The sequence below is a fragment of the Lagenorhynchus albirostris genome, chromosome X (genome assembly GCF_949774975.1).
Source record: "Lagenorhynchus albirostris chromosome X, mLagAlb1.1, whole genome shotgun sequence".
NCBI lineage: Eukaryota > Metazoa > Chordata > Mammalia > Artiodactyla > Delphinidae > Lagenorhynchus > Lagenorhynchus albirostris.
The window spans coordinates 71,429,726-71,454,093 of record NC_083116.1 but is presented as its reverse complement, the minus strand read 5'-3'; the positions used below and the strand labels follow the sequence as shown (position 1 = coordinate 71,454,093).

General features: G+C 39.2%; 1 protein-coding gene and 1 non-coding gene across 9 annotated transcripts in view; both read left to right on the top strand.

Annotated features, from left to right (window-relative positions):
- Positions 1-24,368, top strand: part of TAF1 (TATA-box binding protein associated factor 1) — a 97,515-nt gene that overhangs the window by 55,389 nt on the left and 17,758 nt on the right. For 7 of the 8 annotated variants that reach the window (XM_060138471.1, XM_060138470.1, XM_060138478.1 and 4 more), the window contains exons 30-32: positions 10-132; positions 1,906-1,998; positions 2,077-2,161. In XM_060138471.1, the coding sequence (XP_059994454.1) occupies positions 10-132; positions 1,906-1,998; positions 2,077-2,161 (301 nt within the window). Of the gene's footprint in view, positions 1-9; positions 133-1,905; positions 1,999-2,076; positions 2,162-7,903; positions 8,014-24,368 lie in introns of all 8 variants that reach the window. The other variant, XM_060138476.1, reaches the window with a different exon arrangement.
- Positions 5,011-5,117, top strand: LOC132514202 (U6 spliceosomal RNA). The gene has a single exon (XR_009538689.1). It is a non-coding gene; the product is annotated as a U6 spliceosomal RNA (small nuclear RNA).

Below are 24,368 nucleotides of genomic sequence, written 5' to 3'. Positions count from 1 at the left end.
TCATGTTAGAAAGAAGACAAATTGGCTCGTTTGGAGAAAGCTATCAACCCCTTGCTGGATGATGATGACCAAGTGGCATTTTCTTTTATTCTGGACAACATTGTCACCCAGAAAATGATGGCAGTTCCAGATGTAAGTGGTCTGTGTGTTAAATATTGTGAGGATAGTACAGGGGAGAGGAAAGGGTGAAAGGATGTGTGCATGTGTATGTTGGGGAGTCTGGAGTGTGGTGTTTGTCAATTCAAACTGGTATATAATTTTAAAAAGAAACCATTTTGCTCTATGAGTGCATTATCATTGAAATCAAAGAGGCCAGGAATCTGTGATATAGAGAGGTTCTTTATACCTGTTGTTGACATTCAGTATTTTAATGCTCCTGAATAGCCCTGGAGAGAAGTTAGGATGCCAGCTAATGGGAGGTTTTGGATTTAGAGGTGCTTCTTAACAAATGAGAGTTTGATAATTACCCAGCATTCGTTGTCTTTTTTTTTTCTTTTTTTTATTTATGTATTTTTGGCTGCGTTGGGTCTTTGCTGCTGCGCGCGGCTTTCTCTAGTTGCGGTGAGCGGGGGCTACTCTTCGTTGCAGTGTGCAGGCTTCTCATTGCAGTGGCTTCTCTTGTGGAGCACAGGCTCTAGGCGTGTGGGCTTCAGTAGTTGCGGCACACGGGCTCAGTAGTTGTGGCACGCAGGCCCTAGAGTGCAGGCTCGGTACTTGTGGCTCACGGGCTTAGTTGCTCCGAGGCATGTGGGATCTTCCCAGACCAGGGCTCGAACCCACGTCCCCTGCATTGGCAGGCAGATTCTTAACCACTGTGCCACCACCCAAGTCCCGCGTTTGTTGTTTCATTTTTTGTCTTGCAACTTTACGGCAGGGGTACCATGTTGATTCTTTGTATCATTTTGTAATGATCCTCCCTAGGAAATTCTGAACTGTTTCCTTTTGTGTTGTAGGCATATGTTGTGTATGCAGTAACGCTATAAACCAGCGGTCCCCAATCTTTTTGGCACCAGGGACCGGTTTCGTGGAAGACAATTTTTCCACGGATGGTGGGTGGGGGATGGTTTCAGGATGATTCAAGCACATTACATTTATTGTGCACTTTATTTCTATTATTATTACATTGTAATGTATAATGAAATAATTACACAACTCACCATGATGCAGAATCAGTGGGAGGCCTGAGCTTGTTTTCACTTGCCACTCACTGATAGGGTTTTGATAATGCGTCTGCAAGCAATTGATTTATTATGGTCTCTTGTGCAGTCAAGCCTCTCTGCTAATTATCATTAATTATCATCTGCTAATCTGTATTGGCAGCCACTCCCCAGCGCTAGCATTATCACCTCGGCTCCACCTCAGATCATCAGGCATTAGATTCTCATAAGGAGCACGCAACCTAGATTCCTCACATGCGCCAGTTCCCAGTAGGGTTCACACTCCTGTGAGAATCTAATGCCACTGCTGATCTGACAGGAGTCGAGCTCAGGCGGTAATGGGAGTGATGGGGAACGGCTGTAAATACAGATGAAGCTTCACTCGCTCGCTCACCTGCCCACCACTCACCTCTTGCTGTGCGGCCCGGTTCCTAACAGGCCACGGGCTGGTACCGGTCCATGGCCCAAGGGTTGGGGACCCCTGCTATGAACCTTCTGCATGGGACAAGGGAATGAGAGCTTTTAATTGTGAATATAGAGCAGGGGTCCTTACCCTACCAGGGCACATGAACCCATAAAGGAATCCCCTTAAATTATATGCAGAGTTTTGTATGATTATGTGTCTTTCTGGGAAAAGGGTTCATAGCTTTTGTCGGAGTCTTAAGAATATTTGTGACCCAGTGAAGTTTGAGAATCTCTGGTATAAAGAATGGTTTCCATTTAATTTCTCATGCTTTCTTTTTGCTAGTCTTGGCCATTTCATCACCCAGTTAATAAGAAGTTTGTTCCAGATTATTACAAAGTGATTGTCAGTCCAATGGATTTAGAGACCATACGTAAGGTGAGTGATTTGGTCTAAAATGTCTTTTGGGAATCAAGTAACTTTGTGTATCTGAGTTCCTGATTCTTTTAATCACAGAATATCTCCAAGCACAAGTATCAGAGTCGGGAGAGCTTTCTAGACGATGTCAACCTTATTCTGGCCAACAGTGTTAAATACAATGGTGGGTATTTCTCCTTTTTTTCTCTTTCCGTCAATATATCCATCCAACATTAGTTAGCATTATTAAAATTTAAGTGCATAAAGCAGCCTTGAGCCATGATAGTCAGCAGAATCAGTCATGTGACTTACTTTGCATTTTTTTTAAAACAGGCACGTACTTTAGTGTGTTCTGTAAAGTTTGCTAATAACGTTTAATGATGAAAAAACAACGTATATTTATTTTCTAAACTTTGGAAAGCACCGAAAAATGAGATGAGAATAAAAATCAAATGGATATACTTTGGGCCATCACTGCTTTCCATGAGATGTAAAAACTCACCTATGCCCCAGGCCCTTAGATGGAGCTTAGGGAAATGTGTTAAATATAGACCATGGTGTGCTTCCTCAGAGCATGGAGTTTTTGCTCAATATATGAAATGATTACATAATGTATCTCAGGTGCTGTGCTAGCTACTTAAATCTACCAGTGGGAAAGACATCATTGTCCTCAGGTCAATGAAGAGAAACAGTTAAAATGCCGCTTGGCAAGGGCTATATTAGAAGGATGTACAAAGTGCCCTAGAGGAGAGGAAGGAACACCTTCACCTAAGGGTTAGGGAAGACTTCATAAACAAGTTAATACAGTTAAGTTTTGAATGGCTCACTTAAGTAAACATCAGTTGAGCACCTAATATGTGCTGGCACTGATGGATGTTACAAATATAAAGTCAAATTAGATATGTTCTCTGCCTCCAAATTGGTTATAGTTTAGTTGGGAAAACAGAAAAGAAAAATTACAGAACTTAAGTATTATGCTAGATGCATTCACAGAGTGCCAAAGGAAAACAGGAACAGGATATCTAAGTCAGAGTGGGATTAGAGGAAGCTTTCTGGAAGAGAGTTTTCTTAAGCTGAGTTCTAAAGGATCAGTGGAGTTTGCTAACCAAAAAATGAGGAGAAAGCGTTCTAGGCAGGGAGAACAGCAATATATGAAGGCACAGAGACCTGAAATTGCATCTTGGGTTTAAGAAACAAGTTACTGGGGTTGCAGTTAAGTGTACATGTTGATGGATGACTGGTTATATATAGAGAAGTAGACAGGTGTCAGATCATAAGAGGGCCTAGTGTATGCCATATGTCATACTTAAGAGCTTTTACATTATCCTAAATGGAAAAACATAGAAAGAATTAGGCAGCAAAATGACAATCCCAAATAACTCCTGAAGCAAAACAGAAGAGGGAGCTAAGGGCATTTGAGAGAATTGCCTAGCATACTGAGGTCTCAGCTAAAAATCCACCTGATTGTATGACTTTTCTCCACAATATTCAGGAACCCAAGTAGTGTGGCTGTTAAGTTTGCCAGATAGAAGGGACAGAGAATTAGAAAGAGGAGGTGACGGAGGGGACAACCAGAACGACAGATGAGGAAATGGGTATTCTGGGTTTAGAGAATAGAATATCATGGAGGAATGAAAGAACAGGGTAAGTTCAAGGAACTGTACTTGACTAGAACCTATGTATTTCATTAAGAGAAGTGGTAGGAGGGCTTCCCTGGTGGCACAGTGGTTGAGAATCTGCCTGCCAACGCAGGGGACATGGGTTCGATCTCTGGTCCGGGAAGATCCCACATGCCGCGGAGCAACTAAGCCCGTGCGCCACAACTATTGAGCCTGTGCTCTAGAGCCCGTGAGCCACAACTACTGAAGCCCACACGCCTAGAGCCCATGCTCCGCAACAAGAGAAGCCACTGCAATGAGAAGCCCGCACACCGCAATGAAGAGTAGCCCCCACTCGCCGCAACTAGAGAAAAGCCCATGCGCAGCAGCGAAGATCCAACACAGCCAAAAATAAATAAAATAAATTTTTTAAAAAAAAGAGAAGTTGTAGGAGATGAGCCTTCCATTTTTGTTCCATCTGGGTTGCATTAAAAGAATCTGCGTTGTCCCTTGTGCCCTTCTTATTGCTGATTGGAAAGTGGAAATGACCTCTGTGAGGTCATTTATTTCTCCATTATTGTCTCCTGAAAACACCTAAAGCTAATCAGCCAAAATTCTGGTAATAGAAGTTGGCAGGCTCACAGGTGTCTAAAAATGAGTATAACAAGTAATAAGCAAGACTGTTACAGAGAGGATGCTTGGCCTGGTAATGGCTGCCTGAAGATAGAGGGCAGATTTATGAGGAGCTTATGTAAGGCAACAAGAAAAACCCAGAAGATGGTAACTGAAATGAGAAGAGGGCAGATGGACAAATCACAGAAGACAAAAATTAAATACCAAATGAAAATGAATATTCAGTTGTACCTAGTAATCAAAGAAATGCAAATTGAAACAGACCATTTTTTTGCCTATTAAGATGAGCTCAATTTCTCTTTTTTTTTTCAATTTCTTTTTTAATGGAAGTATTCAAAATGCTAGTGAGACAGGTACTCTCAGATGTGCTGTTGGCAGTGTAACATTGTTAGACATTTTTAGAAAGCTCTTTGACAGCATTGAGACCTAAAAATCGTTAAGTGAACAGACTTTATAGTCAGGTAGACTTGAATTTGAATATTGGCCCCACCACTTCATAGCACTGTGACTTTGGACAAGTAACTTAGACTCTGCTTTCTTTTCTGTAAAATGGGGAAAATAATAATACCCTCCTCAGAGGGCTATCGTGAGGATTAAATAAAATAATGCATGTAAATGCTTAGCATGTGGTAGGATAATCTATCCTAATCAGAGGTACAGACAAAGCTGTTCATGATAATGTCATTTATATTAATTAGAAATAACCTGAATGGTTAATGTAAAGGGAATGACTAGTTATTGTGCCACCTGTATGATGGATTGCTGTGTAAAGATTGAAAGCTTATTTTAAAAACTAATGACAGTGCTCACTTCGGCAGCACATATACTAAAATTGGAGCGATACAGTGAAGATTAGCATGGCCTGTGCACAAGGATGACACGCAAATTCATGAAGCGTTCCATATTTTTTTGTTATAAAACAGAAACACCATTGTAAAGCAATTATACTCCAATAAAGGTGTTAAAAAAAAACAAGCTAATGACAAAAGTGCTTAGAATGTTAAGTGAGAAAAGCAGAACATAACTTTATGTCATCTCAGTTATGCTTTTAAGAAAAGATACATAGAAAAAAGACGTGCTGGTGATAAGTGATTATTTCTGAGATGTAAGGTTACGGTTGTCTTCATTTTCATCTTTTGTATGTTTTCCAAGTTTTCTACTGGTATGGAAGGCAGGAAACTCTTTCACGAGGAGGTGATTTTTGAGCTAAATTTTGAAGGATGACGATTATTGTAGCTAATTCTTTAGTGAGCACCTGCTGTGCCAAACAAATAGTCAAGTGGAGAAGGGTGGGGAAGAAGTTCCAGGTAGATAGTGCAAATGCTAAAAAGATAAGACTGCCTTGGATAGGGCAGTGCAAATAGTTGAGTTTGGCTAGGGTGCAAAGTGGGAGCTAGTTTTGGTGTTAAGAGATTAGTTTTTAAAGTTAGATGGGGCCAAGTCATGAAAGGCCTAGTATGCCTTTAAAAGGACAGACCATCATAACAGGTAGTTTAGTAAGATCGTTCTGGAAGCTATCTGAAGAATAGATAGGAGGGAAAATGAAATATGGAGACCAGTAAAGAAACTATTGGCAACAGTCCAAGTTAAAAGTACTGAGAGCTTGAACTAAGTTAAGTAGCAATAAGAATGGAAAGATGGGGACAGATGGTAGAGATATTGAGGAAGCAGGATTGATACCTTCATAAATGGTTGGAAGTTGAGGGTATGGGTAAAGGACAGGGAGAATTCAAAATGATGCCAAGTACTCTTATGCTCTTGGTGAGAACATAAATCAGTACAAACTCTTTAGAGGACTATAAATGTGTATTCCCTTTGACTAAGCAAGTTCATCTCAAAGGAATACTCCACACAGGTTTGCAAAGGCATAGGTACAAATGTACATATGTTTGTAATTGCAACATTGTTTGTAATTGCAAAGATATATAGGAACATTCTAAATATCCAACAATAGGAAATTAGTTAAATTACAGTACATCTATATGATGGAATACTGTTTAGCCATCAGAATGGTAGATTAGCTAACAAATAAAGCTGTACCTTACATATGCTGATATCAAAATATATCCAAGATATGTACTCTTGAAAACTAGATCACTCAACAGTATTTACAGAAGGAGTTGCAAATTCAGATCCTGTGGAGGCCAGACAGGTAACATTTATATAAATGAGTAAACAGGCTCAGTAGGAATGGATGAACTGGAGAGCACATCCCCCATCTAAAGGGCTCAGTCACTATTTTGTTCAATTGTTGACATAGAGTAAAATTACTAAAGGGAGAGGTGGAGGATAATCTTCACTTTATACTTTTTTGTACTTAGGTGTTTGAATTTTTTTAATTGAGCATGAAATACTTTTGTAATTAAAAATAAAGAAATTTCCGTTTTTTGGAAGGATGGATAAGTCAGATGACATTCAGAATTCTGACTTGGGCAAACTGGTGGTGTCATTGACTAATATAGTTGTCCCTTGATATCTGCAGGGGATTGGTTCCATGACTCCCATGGATACCAAAATCTGCAGATGTTCAAGTCACTTATATAAAATGGCATAGTATTTGCATATAACCTACACACATCCTCCCATATACTTTAAATCATCTCTAGATTACCTACAGTACCCAATACAATGTAAATGCTGTGTAAGTAGTTATAAATGCAATGTAAATAGTTGCCAGTGTGCAGAAAAATCAAGTTTTACTCTTTGGAACTTTCTGGAATTTTTTTTTGCAAATATTTTCGACCTACAGTTGGTTGATTTCCATGGTTGCAAAACCTGTGGATACAGAGGGCTGACTGTAATAGGAAATATAGGAGGAGTGGTTTTGGAGGAAAGTGGTAGAGTTCAATTTGGGCTATATTGTATTAAGGTAGGACATGCAAGTGAAGACTTTCAGTAGGTAGTTAGCTATATAGAGGTCCAAAGCTCAGAAGAGAAGTCTGTACTATTTGTACATACGGATATTTTTTTCAAATCATCAGCATATAAAAATATAAGTAGATGAGCTCAAATAGGGAGTAGGGTACATTCCTTGAACCCCCTGATGCTATAGGTGAAATATGGTTGTATGTTTTTCAGACCATAGCTTTATCATACTACGAAAGTTGTATGTGACTCAAAAAAGTTAAGACCCACTGTTAAGAGGGAATGTAGGATGAGAATATACTCGACAAATACCAAATCAACATTTAAGGGATCAGGTGGAGAATACTGAGGAGTGACCAGAATGAAAAAAGGAAAACCAGAAGAGAGTAATGTCCTGGAAACCAAGAGAAGAGGAAAATGGCCAACAGGTCAAGTGCTACGGAGAAGACCAAAGAGAACGGTCATTAGAAGAGCTATTTCAGTGCAGTGGTAGAATCAAAAGCCAGACTACAGAGGATATAAATGAGTGAGAATTAAGTGGAGACTGAAATTTGCCCGTGAAGGGAAGACGGAAGACTGTAATCAATGTTTTGGAGGGGACGAAGGCAGTTGGACAGGGGATGTTTGTATAGGTGAAAGAGAAGAAAAATAAGAATATAAGATAGGACTCCTATGAGAATGGGAATATAAACATTGAGAAAGTTTCTGCCCAGTAGCCTCTCATTTTCTCTGCAAAGTAGCAAATGGGGTCTTTTGCTAAGAGTGGGTGAGGTGGTGGGAGAGAGAATTTGAAGAGAAATGTAGATAAGGGTTTGAATTATCTCTTGTAGGAAATTTGAAAAGGAGCTGACTTAGAGACATTTCAGAAATACTGAGCAGCCTTTGAGGGTCCAGCTGAAGTTGGAGATCATTCATCTTTATAACAGCATCAATTGGCACAGTTGGGTAACTTGTCAGTGCTCATCAAACCACATGAGGAAACAAGGCAGATGGTAGAATTGATTCAGGATTGGGATTTTGTTTCTGGATGTGTCGCAAAGATCGGGAATTGACAGTGTTAGCAAGAAAAAAAAAGTTGATGGTTGAGCTTCTCAAACTTTGTCACCAAAGGTCCCTTTATAGCAGAGAATTATGACTACATAGCCTCTAGTTTGGGGGGAGTATCCCAAAGCAGCTCTACAAAAGCTTGAAATTTCTTTGGCAATTCATGTTTTATCTTTTAAATTTATACTGATTTTGTATTAGGCGAAATCTCTTTGTACTTTAACGTTTCAAATTTCTTACCGAATTATTTTATATCCTCCCCCTCCCCCACACTCACCTCCATCTTCAAGTAAAACTGCTGATGAAGAAAGATAAATGACAGTGATCCTATAGCTTTCTTCAGTATACTGCTACACATTGCCTTAGTTTTTGAACTAAAGCCAGGAGAGGCTTGACAGAGACAGGAGTTAATGGGGATGCAAGTTTCCTTGAGATCTCAGAGAGAGAATGAAAAAACTAGACAGATACAAGGCTGTGATAAGGAAGTGTAGGATGTTGGCATTGAAACTTTCAGAGGTGAAGCAGTTTTTAGTAAAGACAACATTCTGGATATAGTCGTGGATATGTTTGGCTGGAGTGGAGGTGCGAACCATTGGCATGAGGATTTGCAAGGATTTTGGATGGGTGGTACATGTGAATGTTAGAGTAACCCACCATGATGGGGAGGGATTTGGAGCCAAGAAGATTGTGCCAGGTGTGCAAGTCCTTGGTGAATGTGAGTAGATTAATGATGGTGAGTAAAGGTGAAGAGCAAAGATCTCAGACTCAGGTGGCCTATAGGGGCCAGGCAAGTAATGTAAATGAGTGAGGTGGGCCAGGTGTGGATTGTGGTAAACTGGAAGAGTACATATTCCATCTAAAGAGGCTTGTACTTTACTACATCTGATTGTTTTCCTAAGGAGATGAGTATACAGTGTCACTAGGTATCTTAATTTTTCAGGAGAAGCTGAAAATCTGGATTTTTGTGTGTATGACATTTCCCAATTTTTACATATTTGCAAATAGTTAAAAAAATTATTTTAACTGTGCAAGCCAAATAAAAACATCTGTCTGCAGGCCAAATCTGGCTCCAAGGCAGCTGGTTTTCAACCTCTGGCATAGTAGAGAACAAGCCTCAAAGTAGGAGGGATTTTTTTCTTTTCTCCAAGGGGAAGTAAATAATAATTTGGTAGTAGCAGTGGACAGCCTGGAACGCTGTCTTCCCCCCATCCTTAACCAGTGGGTGAGAGTGTAAGAAACCTCTGGATGGGGCTGTAAGGGTAAATGGTGTCATGAGATAAGAAATGTCACATTTTTTATACTAAAAGGACACCCATCATGGAGTTGAAGGCACATATGAGATGTTTCCTACCATCAGGTACTATACACAAAATAATACTTTTGTTTAAAACTGTGTTGGTTTGGCCAGATACGAACCTGCCTCTGTTTCTAATTAACAGTAACAGGGGCTTCCCTGGTGGCGCAGTGGTTGGGAGTCCGCCTGCCAATGCAGGGGACATGGGTTCATGCCCTGGTCCGGGAGGATCCTGCGTGCCGCAGAGCGGCTGGGCCCGTGGGCCCGTGGGCCATGGCTGCTGAGCCTGTGCGTCCGGAGCCTGTGCTCCACAGCGGGAGAGGCCGCAGTGGTGAGAGGCCCACGTACCGCAAAAAAATATATGTGTGTATGTGTGTGTATGTATATATATATATATAAATATATATATATATAATAGTAACAAAGTCCATGTGGAATCTATTCCCTGCTTTAAAATTTTTATTTCAAAAAATTTTACTAACCAAAATTAGTAGAATGGTATCTCTAGTTAACATTATTTTGACTCTTTCCATTCAGATCCTTCACACATAATATCACACTGCATAGTGGCGTATTTCCATAGCATTTTATATACCTTCATTGACTTATCCTGTATTATCATGTATATGACACATGAGCTATATTGTACATAGCTAGAATGCTTAACACTAAGGTTATCATCGGGCAACAAGTGGAAGATAAGTAATACTCCAGATGAAACTGCATCTGGAAGTATGCAGTACATATTGGAGGACACAGTCTTGTACTTGAGGTGGTGGTGATGGACTACACACTGATATTGGAGTTTAGGCCTTTAGGCCTTCCAGATACCACGTAGGTACTGAATCAATCTCAGAGCCTCTGTTCATGTTCAAATTACATTTGAAGGAACGTTAATAATCAAGGAAACCCAAAACTTGGGATTGGAACTATCTGCAATAGTCTTAAAAGGCACACAACATTCCATGTCAGTGAGAGAGTCATACAGATAAATCCTGTCTGAAAAACACAGCCCACATTTTTTACTGGTCTTAACAAAGCCACAAAGTCTTAAATCGTTGGCAGAGGCCTTAATACTTAACGTTTGATTTAAATGTAAGGTAAACTGGGAAGATCTTAGGTTATTTTTCTGTGGAGTTCTCTTCTCTCCAGATCTGTCCTGCAGTTTACAGCTGTTTTAGCCTCCTCAGACTCCACTATCTGGCTCTATGACTTAGCAAGACTTAGCTGTGCTTTTCTTGGGTTCGGCAGAAAGCTAAGGACAATTATAGGGCTCACTTCCTTTATTTCCTTTCTCTCAAGAATCACAGTCCTATACTTCCTGGTTGGAAACAGTTGTTTCATGTGTTTTTTCCAGTTTTCTGGTTACAGTGGGAAGACTAGTCCAATAGCAGTTACTCTATCATGCCCAGAGGTCTTTTAGGTTTATGGTATTTTCTGACATATAGAAACTTCATTTTTATGTAGTTACATTTATCAGTCTTTGCCTTTATGAATTCTATCTTTGGTATAATTGTTTAAGAGACCTTCCCTACCCCCAAGATATCCAACCGTATTTTTTTCTAATACATATAACATTTTAAACGTTTGAATGTTTATTGATTTTTAAAAATAGAATCTAAGGTATAAGGTAAATATCTAACTTATTTTCTCTTCCAAAGGATTAGCCAAAGTGTTCAAGTTGTATTTATGGAATAGTCTATCCTTTTCTACATTAGTATAAAATACCACCTTTATCATATACTAAATTCTTATATATATTCTTGAACCTATTTTGGAGCTTTCTATTTTGTTTTATGTGTTTGTTTATCCAGTCTGCACTGTTACCACCAGATAGTATCACTGTGATCATCATTCAGACTTTATCATTTTGAATTCCTCTGCTAGACTGTCTTCACCCAAGTACCCTAAATACACTCTAGGATCATTTTTGTTAGATTCTATCTTGTCCATAAATAGATAGGTAGGTAGGTAGATAATATTGACATTTTAATTTGTGGATTAATTTGAAGAGAGTGTGTATCTTTATAATAATACGCTTCTTCATCTAGGAGCTCATGTTTCTTCATTTATTCAATTTTTCTTTTACCTCCCGCAACAAAGACTTCTAGGTTTTTTGTATAATTTCTAGGCATCTTTTGTTTATTTCTATGTTTTATAGTTTTTGTTGCTATTGAGCATCTACTTTTTTCTTGTTGAGTTTTTCCCTAGTTAATTAATTAATTAATTTATAAATTTATTTTAATTTTGGCTGCGTTGGGTCTTTGTTGCTGCACGTGGGCTTTCTCTAGTTGCAGCGAGCAGGGGCTACTCTTCATTGCGATGCGCAGACTTCTCATTGCAGTGGCTTCTCTCGTTGCAGAGCACGGGCTCTAGGTGCGTGGGCTTCAGTAGTTGGGGTGTGTGGGCTCAGTCGTGGCGCACGGACTTAGTTGCTCCACGGCATGTGGGATCTTCCCGGACCAGGGATCGAACCCCTTTCCCCTGCATTGGCAGGCGGATTCTTAACCACTGCGTCACCAGGGAAGTCCCTATTCCTAGTTAATTTAAAAGTTTTGCTACTGTTGTACATGTGCTCCCCGCCCCCAAAGTGATTATTAAATCTAAAGGTTTCAATCAGTTTGAAGAATAGTATTGTTCGTAGGTTAATATAATGCTTAAAGTATTTCTGTGTACTAGTTTCTAAGTCTGTCCTTGAGACTACTCTGTAAGTTTGGCCATTAATAAATATTAAGGTTTTCTTTCTTTCTGTCAATGACTCTCCTTAGATTGGGGCCAAGGTATACGTATTCCTACATACAAGTTAAGTCTCTCACATCATTGAAGAGAATAAAATCTCTTTTGATCGTAAAAATGGTAAAATTTACACAACATAAAAATTTACCTTTTTTAACCATTTTTAAGTTTACAGTTCAGTGGCATTAAGTACACTCACAGTGTTGTGCAACCATCACCACTATCCATTTCCAGAACCTTTTCATCATCCCAGACAGAAACTCAGTACCCATTAAACAGTAACCACATTCTCCCGTTCCCCCAGTTCTTGGTAACCTCTGTTCTACTTTCTGTCTGTGAATTTGCCTCTTCTAGGTACCTCATATGAGTGGAATCATACAGTACATAGAATATTTGTCCTTCTGTGTCTGGCTTGTATTTCACTTTGCATAATGTTTCCAAGGTTCAACCATCCATGTTGTAGCATGGATGAGGATTTCTTTTTTTTTTTAAACGAATATGTAACGTTTCTCTGCTATTCTTGACCTGCCATTCATGCCTCACTTAGCTTTAATCTGGTTCTACCCTGCCCGGCATACCAAGTGAACAGTATTACATAATTGCCTGGTATAGTGGGCACTTTTCAAGTCCTTATCTTGATCTCACCCCAGTATTTGACATTACTGACCATTTCTTCCTTGAAACTGTAGTATGATTGGCTTCATAACAACTTTCAGCTCTTACTTTCCTCCTACCTCTTTGACCATTCCTTTTCAATCTCCTTTACTGAATGTTCTTCTGCCTGTTCCTACAACTTTAATTACTACCTCTTCCCTGGTGACTCTCAACTCTATTCTGGGGAAAGATCTATATCATATCCCAACCACCTGCTGAACATTTCCTGTTGGATGTCCCAGTGGAACTTGAAACATGCTTCAAACTGAGTGTTCTTCCAACCTTTCTCTATTCCAGTTTTCTCCCTCTGTCCTTTACTTGACTCACTCCTTTACTGTTTCCAATCTGGGTTGAATGGGGTGCTAGTGTCACTGAGTAGCTACATCTGGAAACCTCAGAGTTACTTTTGATTCTTTCCCTTGAATAAATCCCCAACTTCAAGCATATCACTAAAACCCTCATTATATTTTGCCTAGATTATTACAATAAGTAGTCACCTGGCCAGTGTCCCAGCCTTTAGACTTAACCTCTTTCTAACCTATCATTCACATTCCTGTCAGATAGACCTCTTTAATAATTCATACTTAGAAAAAGGTCAAACAATACAGAAATAGAATTAAATATTAAAGCTTCTTCCAGAGACACTGCTTTGGGAAATATCCCCATTGTTCTCCCTACTTGCTGCAAGTGGTAAATCCATCCTTCTCCTGGAAAAAAAAAAAAAAGCTTGTTCCTGCCCTCCCGCTCCTATCTCCCATAGTTTTATTCCCTAGAGGTAACAGTTTGGTGTGTATCCGTCTATACTTTTTTTTTTCTTTTTTTGCCGTACGCGGGCCTCTCACTGTTGTGGACTCTCCCGTTGCGGAGCACAGGCTCCAGACGCGCAGGCTCAGCAGCCATGGCTCACGGGCCCAGCCACTCCGTGACGTGGGATCTTCCTGGACCGGGGCACGAACCCATGTCTCCTGCATCGGCAGGCGGACTCTCAACCACTGCGCCACCAGGGAAGCCCGTCTATACTTTTTTCTGTACTTATACAAAACATGTTAAGTAATTACACATAAATAGTTTTTAACTTTTGGGTTTTTTTTACAAAAATTGTCATTTTTATAGATAATTATTCTGTAATTTGCTCTCTACTCATGAATATATCCTGATCCTCTTTTTTAAGCTTCCATTTTGAAATAATTTTAGACTCAAGAAATTACAAAAATAGTGTAGAGTCCTATATACCCATCACCCACCTTCCTCCAATGGTGACATCTTACATAGCTGTGGTTCAATATCAAAATCAGGAAATTGATATTGATGCATTACCGTTAATTAGATTACAGACCTTATTCAGTTTGCACCTTTAAAACAATCTGTATTCATTTGTGCATGTGGATAGTTTTATGCAGTTTTATGCCATCACACCACCACCACCACCACCACCACCATCAAGGTTTAGAACTGGTCTGTCATCACAAAAGAACTCCCTGACGCTACCCCTATGCATCCATGTCCCTCCACGTGCACCCACCATTCTCCTTGTTCCCTGGCAACCTCTTTACTCTTCTCCATCTCTATAGTTTTGAAACTTGAGCATGTTATATAAAGAATAATATAATATTTTTGAGATTGATTTTTTTCACTAAATATAATTCTCTTGAGATCCATCAAAATTATTGTATGTGTCAGTAGTTCATTTTTTAAATTGTTGAGTAGTGTTCCATCTCACTAGAGTTTGTTCAACCATTCAGTCATTGAAAGACATTCAGTTTTCCAGTATTTTGCTTATGAATAAAGCTGCTGTGAACATTAGTATACAGGATTTTGTGTGAATATAAATTTTCATTTCTCTGGAATAAATGCTTAAGAATATGATGGTAGATGTATGTGTGGTTTTGTGAGAAACTGCTGTACTCTTCCAGAGTGCCCGTACCAAGTTGCATTCCCACCAACAATTATGAATCATCGTTTCTCCACAGTATTTGGTATTACCACTGTTTTAAAAAATTGTATCCATTCATCTATCTCATTGTGTTTTTACTTTGCATTCCCCTAATGGCTGTTGATGTTAAACGTCTTTTCATGTGATTATTTGCCATCCATATATTTTCTTTGGTGAAGTGTCTGTTCGTTTCTTTGCCCTGGTTTTAATTGCATTGTTTTCTTATGATTAATGAGTTTTGAGGGTTCTTTATATATTCTAGGTATGTCCTTTATTAGATATGACTTTTTTTTTTTGGCCGCGTTGCTTCTTGTGGGCTTTCTCTAGTTGCGGCGAGCAGGGGCTACTCTTTCATTACGGTGCACGTGCTTCTCATTGCAGTGGCTTCTCTTGTTGGTGGAGCACAGGCTCTAGGCTCACGGGCTTCAGTAGTTGCAGCACGCGGGCTTCAGTAGTTGTGGCTCACGGACTCTTCAGTAGTTGTGGCTCACGAGCTCTAGAGCACAGGCTCAGTAGTTGTGACGCACGGGCTTAGTTGCTTCGTGGCATGTGGGGTCTTCCTGGACCAGGGCTCGAACCCGTGTCCCCTGCATTGGCAGGCAGATTCTTAACCACTACACCACCAGGAAGTCCCTAGATATATGATTTACAAAGATTTTTTTCTAGCCTGTGTCTTTTCAGTCTTTTGACAGTAACTTTGGAAGAGCATAAAATGTTTAATTTTGATGAAATCCAATTTATCAGTTTCTTCTTTTTGGACTGTGCTTCCAGTATGTCTCTAAGAAGACTTTGCTTAACCTAAGGTCTTGTGGGACTTCCCGGACTTCCTGGCATGTGGGAACTTCCCGGACCAGGGCTTGAACCCGTGTCCCCTGCATTGGCAGGCAGATTCTTAACCACTGTGCCACCAGGGAAGCCCCATGATCCATTTTGAATTTATTTTTATATATGGCATGAGATTTAGGTTGAGGTTCATTTTCTTTTTGCCTGTGGATGTCCAATTGTTCCATTATTGTTGGTTGAGAAGACTGTTACTCCAGTGAGTTGCTGTGAGCACCTTTGTAAAAAATCAGTTAAATGTGTAGGTCTGTTTCTGGGTTTACTTTGTTCCACTGACCTACGTATCTGTTCCTCTGCACATTGCCGTGATTACTGTAGCTATGTAGTAAGTCTTATCATCAGGTAGAGTGATTCCTTTCACTTTATTCTTTTTCTAAATTGTTTTCTTATTCTTTAGCCTTTCCATGTAAATTTTAGAAGAATCTTGTCTATATCTACAAAAAAGTCTTGCTGGGATTTTGATAGGAATTGAGTTAAACCTATAGATCAATTTGGGGAGAATTGACATCTTTACTGATCCTGTCTTATTGTTAGTACATAGAGATCTCTATCATTCTTTTTAATGTATTCCATAGCATAAATATATATCATAATTGATATCCTTGCACATTTGTAGGAATATTTTTGTAGGAAATTTTGATGTTCTAAAACTGTGTTCCAAAAGGGCTGTCTGTACCTGTTTATAATAAAAATAACAGTGAAGGAGAATGCCTGTTTCCCTACAGCCTGTCCAACACTGGAGATTATCAGTGTTTTAAAATCTTTGCCAAATTATTTCTGTAAAATTCAAGTATATAACTTAAACTAAAATTTTCCATCATAAAAATGTTACATGTGCATTAAAAAAAATCAGACCATATAGAATTGTATATAGTGAAAAGGAAAAATCTCCCTGTCCTTCCCCTTTACCCATCCCATTCTCCAGAGTAGTGTTAGTTTTGGTGTGAAGCATTCTGGGCCTTTTTCTGTACACACCATATACTTTTTCTTTTTTTGACAAATGAAAGCATATATTCTGTTCTATAATTTTCTTTTTTCAGTTGACATTATATTATGGACAATTTTTCATTCGTCTAAGTATGTGATCTTGTTTAAATAAAATCTGTTCATATGTGACTCAAAAAGGCAAAAGAGTGAACTGAATATCATTTTGAATGTTTCTGGAAAAAAAATCTAAATTGGATTTCTACTTTGCTTTTAAAAATACTGTGGCTGCTTGCTATGGAGAACAGTATGGAGGTTCCTTAAAAAAAACTAAAAATAGAGTTACCATATGATCCAGCAACTCCACTCCTGGGCATTTATCTGGAAAAGATGAAAACTCTAATTCAAAAAGATACATGCAAGGGGACTTCCCTGGTGGTCCAGTGGTTAAGACTCCATGCTTCCATTGCAGGGAGCACGAGTTCAATCCCTTGTCGGGGAACTAAGATCCCATATGCTGCACGACACAGCGAGAAAAAAAAAAAGATACACGCACCCCAGTGTTTATAGCAGCACTATTTACAATAGCTAAGACATGGAAACAATGTCCATCAACAGATGAATGGGTAAAGAAGATGTAATATATATATACACACATACATACACACAATTGAATATTACTCAGCCATAAAAAAGAATGAAGTAATGCCATTTGTAGCAACATGGGATGGACCTGGAGATTATCATACTAAATGTAGTAAGTCAGACAGCAAAAGACAAAGATCATATGATATCACTTTTTTGTGGAATCTAAAAAAATGATACAAAAGAACTTACTTACAAAACAAATAGACTCACAGACGTAGAAAACAAATTTACAATTACCAAAGGGGGAAGGTGGGGAGAGGGATAAATTAGGAGTTTGGGATTAACAAATACACACTACTGTATATAAAATAGATAATCAACAAGGACCTACTGTATAGTACAGGGAACTATATTCAGTATCTTATAATAATCTATAATGAAAAAGAATCAGAAAAGAATAGATATATGTAGATGTATAATGGAATCACTTTGCTGGACACCTGAAACTATCACAACATTGTAAATCAGCTGTACTTCAATTTTAAAAAATACTGTGGCTGCTACTATGTATAAAAAGGGTACAGTGATATATTGTATGGCACAGGGAATACAGCCAATATTTTATAATTAAATGGACTATAATCGATAAAGATTTTGAATTACTATGTTGTACACCTGAAACTAATATATAAATCAACTATACCTCAATAAAATGTGTGTGTGTGTATATGTATATATAAATAAATACTGTGGCTGAAGTAGAGGGAGATTGCCCAGTGATAATTGTCTTTTGACATTTCATTTCTGTGAGAATACTTGTTTGTTGTTCAAGAATTCATTATCAAAAAAAAAAAAAAAGAATTCATTATCTGCTTGAGTTTGATAGGGAATAGACATAGGATGTCCATAAGTTACTAGCCCTCTTCTCTTATGTACTGTATTGAGCTAGTAAATAGTGATATAGCAATCTGTTACAAGGCATCATCTCACTGAAAGTCCTGTACTTATGGTGAGTGAGATATTATAATATGCTAGAAAACAAATATGCACCAGAAAGTGTTAAGGCTACAACAAAGCCCACATTTCCAAAAACAGCATTTGGGAAAATAAAAATTATTATTTATTATTTATTAAAAGAAAAAGGAGATATAGAAAAATAGGCTTTCTGTCAGCCTGGGAGTTTCTATAATGTATTGTCAAGGCAGTGTATTTTCTGTGGTGCCAGGAGAAACAAAACAAAAAACCTTATTACCATGAAGGATATAAATCAATGTTAACTTCCCCGTGTTTATTCTATATAAGCTATTACAGTTGGCATCATGTAGAGTTAGGTGAAGAGTATAGAAAGAAAAATGGGCACAGAAAGAAAAATGGCCTAAATCTAATAAGTGATTGCTCTAAGCTCCATGGAGGCAGGAACCATGTCTGTCTCATATCCCAGTGTGTAGGATAATTCTTGGCACATAGTAAACACTTGGTAAATATCTGTTGAATGAACTAACGGTCAAAGAGAGAGGTGGAGTACCCAGAAAAAGTGAAGTGTGGTGCAGTAGAAGCTCGGGCTTGGAGAATTTCAAGGAAAAGAAGTGAACGTCAATTGCGTATGTAACATAGCACTTCTAGGGTTGAGTCTGAAAAATGTTGAGTGGATTTGGCAGTTAGCATATCACTGTTGACCTGATGAAAACAGTTTCAAAGAAGTGTTCTTTAACACTGCCTCATTCTCTGACACAGTTGCTACTTTCTCTATGATCCCTTAGTGCTTGGTATGTTGTTGAAATTATGAATTTGTGTATATTTATCTTCCATGAAGCCGTGAAAGGGCATCAAGGACAAGGACTTATCTCTTGTTTTTTGTTGTTTTGTTCTGTTTTTTATTTTTGTATCTTCGTATCATCAGAGCCTAGCACTATACCTGGCTTCCAGTAAGTACTTAAAAATGAAGAGTTAGGCTGTTATAAATTTTATTCTACAAGAAAAGGTGTTTTGAATTGTCTATATTGTTGTTTTTCTAATTGTAGAAATATGAGATGAGTGTGTTTAGCTAAGGCTATATGTGTAGTTTTTAAGTTGCTAAATGGAATGGTCCATTTGGGGGAAAAAAGTATTTTAACATTCTTTGGGACTTTTAATGAGGTAGGTCCTGAATGTAAATCCTACCCATGCCCAGTGAGATTTATTACCCCAGTTCCCCTCTGGATTTTCTAGCTTCTTGAGTTTCTAATCCAGATTCTGAGTAAAGTTCTGTTACAATGGTTTGAGAGCTCAAACCTCTTATCTTGGAAACTAAACATCTTAATTTGCATTTGATCTACATCATACCTAATGTAAAGAGCCTAGCTACAGTCTGAAAGGTTAGATTCACTTCTCTTTTTACCTTTTCTGGACCTAGTTTGAGATAAATATCTAAGAATTAGGAGAGCCCAAGCTCATCTTTTTTGGGATCTGTGGACTATGCATAATTGAATTTAGTAATTCTAGTTTCTTTAGGAATTAGCTGTGCACATTTTTCCTTTTTTTTCTTTTTAAATCTGGCACTGATTTTTTTTAAGCTTTCTACTGCTACTGAGATTTTATTTTTTAATTTTAATGATTCACATTGCAACACATGCATATCCCCCACACTGTTCACTGTCAGGATAATAATTTATGCTTGTTTTGGCACAGTGTTCATCTTCTTAGGAGGAAGGTTATTTTTAGTATTTGTGGAAATGTTCTCAAAGGAAATAGGAGCTTAGGAGTGATCACAAACCCTCTTCTCTTGGTTGCATAGGACTGCTCACCAACTCAACTGGTATTTTTCTCTGAAACCTTTTAGATAGCAATAATACTTGTTTTCCCTCTCTAACTAGAACCACAAAGCTTGTAACTTTCTTCTCTTCTCCTGACATTACTAAAGAGGAAAATTAACTTAGAAATGACAAAAGGAATTTTCTTTGATTTTGGTGGAATATCAACTTTCCAAAGCTGTCATTGGAATTATCACTATTTAAGGACATTTGATTTGAATTACATGTGATTCTGTAGGCTACTGCCAATCCTTATGAATGAGGCAAAGTATAAATATAAATATATTTCTTAGATATTTGCAGTTGCTTTGCCATGATTTACTAGATAAGGAGAGAGAAGAAAAACAAAATTATTCAGAAAAACATTTCGTTTTGCAAATGGGTCACTTGTTCTCCTGTAGGGCACAGTGATAATTCATAGACAGTTTTATCTTTCACATTCATTTTCATGTCATCCTGGAAATTACTCTTCATAAATTCTGATTTTCTGTATAGTAATCCTTTAGAGACCGGGAAATTGGAATTCAGTTTCTGCCTCCTCTTTTTCCCCACAATAGCCACAGTATCTTTATTATTCCCGCAGAGGCCCTGTTGTCTGTGTATGTCTTTTCACTGGATGACTCTTCTCTTCCTAAGCTGAGAAACTTAAAGCTGATCATCCTACTTTTATTTGTTTGTTTATTTATTTTTGGCTGCGTTGAGTCTTCGTTGCTGTGCATGGGCTTTCTCTAGTTGCAGCGAGCGGGGGCTACTCTTCATTGCGGTGTGCGGACTTCTCATTGCAGTGGCTTCTCATTGCGGAGCACAGGTTCTAGGCACGCAAGCTTCAGTAGTTGTGGCACGTGGGCTCAGTAGTTGTGGCTCGCAAGCTCTAGAGCACAGGCTCAGTGGTTGTGGCGCACGGGCTTAGCTGCTCCGCGGCACGTGGGGTCTTCCTGGACCGGGGCTTGAACCCGTGTCCCCTGCATTGGCAGGTGGATTCTCAACCATTGTGCCCAGGGAAGCCCTGATCATCCTACTTTTGGTAAGCACCTGATTGCTGCAGAATATAGAGCAATATTTTTAGCATTATGGAGATGGTTATGGACCCCTTTGAGAATCTGATGGAAAACTATGGATCTTCTACTCAGAAAAATATGTATTATATACAGAATTCTGTTTACAGTTTGAGGGGTTCATGAATCTCACTCATTACCACTCCATTCAAGAATTTCTGGTGTAGGGACTTAACTGGTGGCACAGTGGTTGAGAATCCGCCTGCAAATGCAGGGGACATAGGTTCAAGCCCTGGTCCAGGAAGACCCCACTTGCCATGGAGCAGCTAAGCCCGTGCATCACAACTACTAAGCCCACGTGCCACAACTACTGAAGTCTGCACGCCTAGAGCCCGTGCTCCGCAAGGAGAAGCCACCGCAATGAGAAGCCCATGCACCACAACAAAGAGTAACCCCCACTCACCACCCGTGTGCAGCAACGAAGACCCAGTGCAGCCATAAATAAATAAATGAACAAACAAATTTCTGGTATAGGTAGGGTTAAGAAAATATCTGTATTTTTATCCGTTTTTGGTGATGTTAACAGTGGTTTGCCAACTCCACCACCATCTTTGATCCAAAATATTATACTTCAGTGCCACTTTGCATATAATAGAGTTAATAATAGAGTTATAATAGAGTTAAATAGCTGAAACCCTTGTAGCTCTTGAGAGCATGGACTGTCAGAAACTGAGAACAGACACAGCTAGTAATCAAAACACACAGAGAAGTATGTCAGCTATATAAGTAAGTGTATTTTTTTATATTCTGGGGGTTTTATTAGTGGGTATTTATTTTACTTTTTTAGGGTTTTCTTAATACAAATTTATTTATTTATTTATCTTTGGCTGCATTGGGTCTTCGTTGCTGCACACAGGCTCTCTCTAGTAGCAGCGAGCAGGGGTTACTCTTTGTTGTGGTGCGTGGGCTTCTCTTTGTGGTGGCTTCTCTTGTTATGGAGCACGGGCTCTAGGCGCACGGGCTTCATTGCTCCGCGGCATGTGGGATCTTCCCAGACCAGGGCTCGAACCTGTGTCCCCTGAATTGGCAGGCGGATTCTTAGCCACTGCGCCACCAGGGAAGCCCGTGGGTATTTCTTTAGAGTTGTGTGTTGCAAAGAAAATGGGTGATGAAGAGGTCACATCTTTTTTTTTTTTTACGGTACGCGGGCATCTCACTGTTGTGACCTCTCCCATTGCGGAGCCCAGGCTCCGGACGTGCAGGCTCAGCGGCCATGGCTCATGGGCCCAGCTGCTCCGCGGCATGTGGGATCTTCCCAGACCGGGGCACGAACCCATGTCCCCTGAACTGGCAGGCGGACTCCCAACCACTGCGCCACCAGGGAAGCCCGAGGTCACATTTTTTAAATGGTTTAAAGTAAGAAAAAACTTTGCAAATGTATAAACTAATTTTTCCTTGTGTTATGAGAGCACTGAGATATTGAAAGCGTTGGTGTATGTTTAGGTTTCAAAACTGAAGAGCTGAATTCTTATTCTATAGGCTGGAGTTTGAGGGATGAGTCAGGTAGGTAGGTATAAGAGCCAGGATACTGCAATAAGCTGATGTACTGGCCTGGTGAAGGAGGGCTCTAACCTGTATGCAGCCTGTTTTCTCTAACATCATGCATTTCTATCAACATGAAAGCTTGTCTGATAACTTTTGCAGTCTGTGTCCATCAGTACTTTGAGGACCCAACCTACTGGTGGCCCTAGAAGATTAGAACTCAGAAACTTCAGCTTCGGTCTTCTTATCACTCAGACTGTTCTTGACTGTGAGCCAGCTCTGGCTGTCTTTATACATGTCCTGAATATCTTTTGGTTGACTGCGTTTTCTTTCTGGTTTGTGTTTGGCACAGTCAGCTTGTGTGAGGACACAGCTTTACTTATCTTTTATAAAGAATAGATGACCTGGGACTTCCCTCGTGGCTCAGTGGTTAAGAATCCGCCTGCCAATGCAGGGGACACGGGTTCGTGCCCTGGTCCAGGAAGATCCCACATGCCGCGGAGCAACTAAGCCTGTGCGCCACAACTACTGAGCCTGTGCTCTAGAGCCCACAAGCCACAGCTACTAAGCCCGAGTGCCACAATTACTGAAGCCGCGCGCCTAGAGCTCGTGCTCCGCAGCAAGAGAAGCCACGGCAATGAGAAGCCTGCGCACCGCAACGAAGAGAGCAGCCCCCCGCTCACCGCAGCTAGAGAAAGCCCGCATGCAGCAACGAAGACCCAGCGCAGCCATAAATAAATAAAAGAACAGATGACCTATGCTTGTGAGAGATTTTAACTGAAGGAGACTTATTTATTTGTATAATAGCTTGCAATAGAGTAGTTACGGCACGAAAACTTCACTTGTGGTATATTTTTTATCCTTTACGTCCTGATAAATAGTACATTTAATTCAAGCATCACCTCCTCTGAGAAGCCTTTCCTAATTCTGCTTTCCTTCTTACATCCCCAAATTGGCTACTTCCTCCTCTATGCCTCTACTGAGCCCTGTATAGATTTTTTCACTGCATTGTATTGCCCCATTTGTTTATAGTCTATCTCACTGTGCTAGACCATAACTTCTTGAGGATATGGTCTATATCTTACTCCTTTCTGTGTCTAGTGCCTGGCACCTAGAAGGTACTCAAAAATGTTTTATGAATGATTAGGTGAATGAACAGTATGTTAAAGAATATTATAAAGCAATTAAGGCAGGGAGTAAAAACTCAGATGCCTTCAGGGTCCGGGCGTAAATGAATTAAGCAGACCTGGTAGGGACCAAGGTAACCTGGGAAACACATGCCTTATCTAAAAGGGACAGCTGCTACTCAGATCCAGCCCATCGGTGCATTATGAGAATGTTAACCCTGTGTTGCCACATCTTTTACTTTTTTAAGAGAAGCCAGACATTTGGGTTTTTATATGAAATCTCTTGATTGTTGAATGTTGCCAACTAAGATTTTTTTTAACTTTTTATTGAGGTATAGTTTACATACAGAAAAGTGTATATATTATGAGTGCACAGCTCAATCCATTTTCACAAACTGAAGTGATTTTTTTTAATTGAAGTATAATTGACCTACAACAATATGTTAGTTCTAGGTGTACAATACAATGATTTGACATTTCTGCACATTATGAAACGATCACCACCTGAACTGATTTTTTTGTGAGCCAAATAAAATTGGATTGACCTGCAAGCCACCAGTTTGCAACTTGTGACAAAAACTGTATGGGGAGCTGTGTAGTTTGGTTAAGAATCACCTAATAGATCAAAGTGTCTTACATCAGTCAGATGCAGTGTGTGGACCTTATTTGGATTATGATTCCAAAAAATCAAATGTAAAAGAACATTTGTAAAACAGTTGGGGAAATTTGAATGTTGACTGGCTGTTTAATAATATTAAAGAATTATTGTTAACTATTTTAGGTGTAATACAGTTGTTTGGTTTTTTTTAAATAGACTTTATTTTTTAGA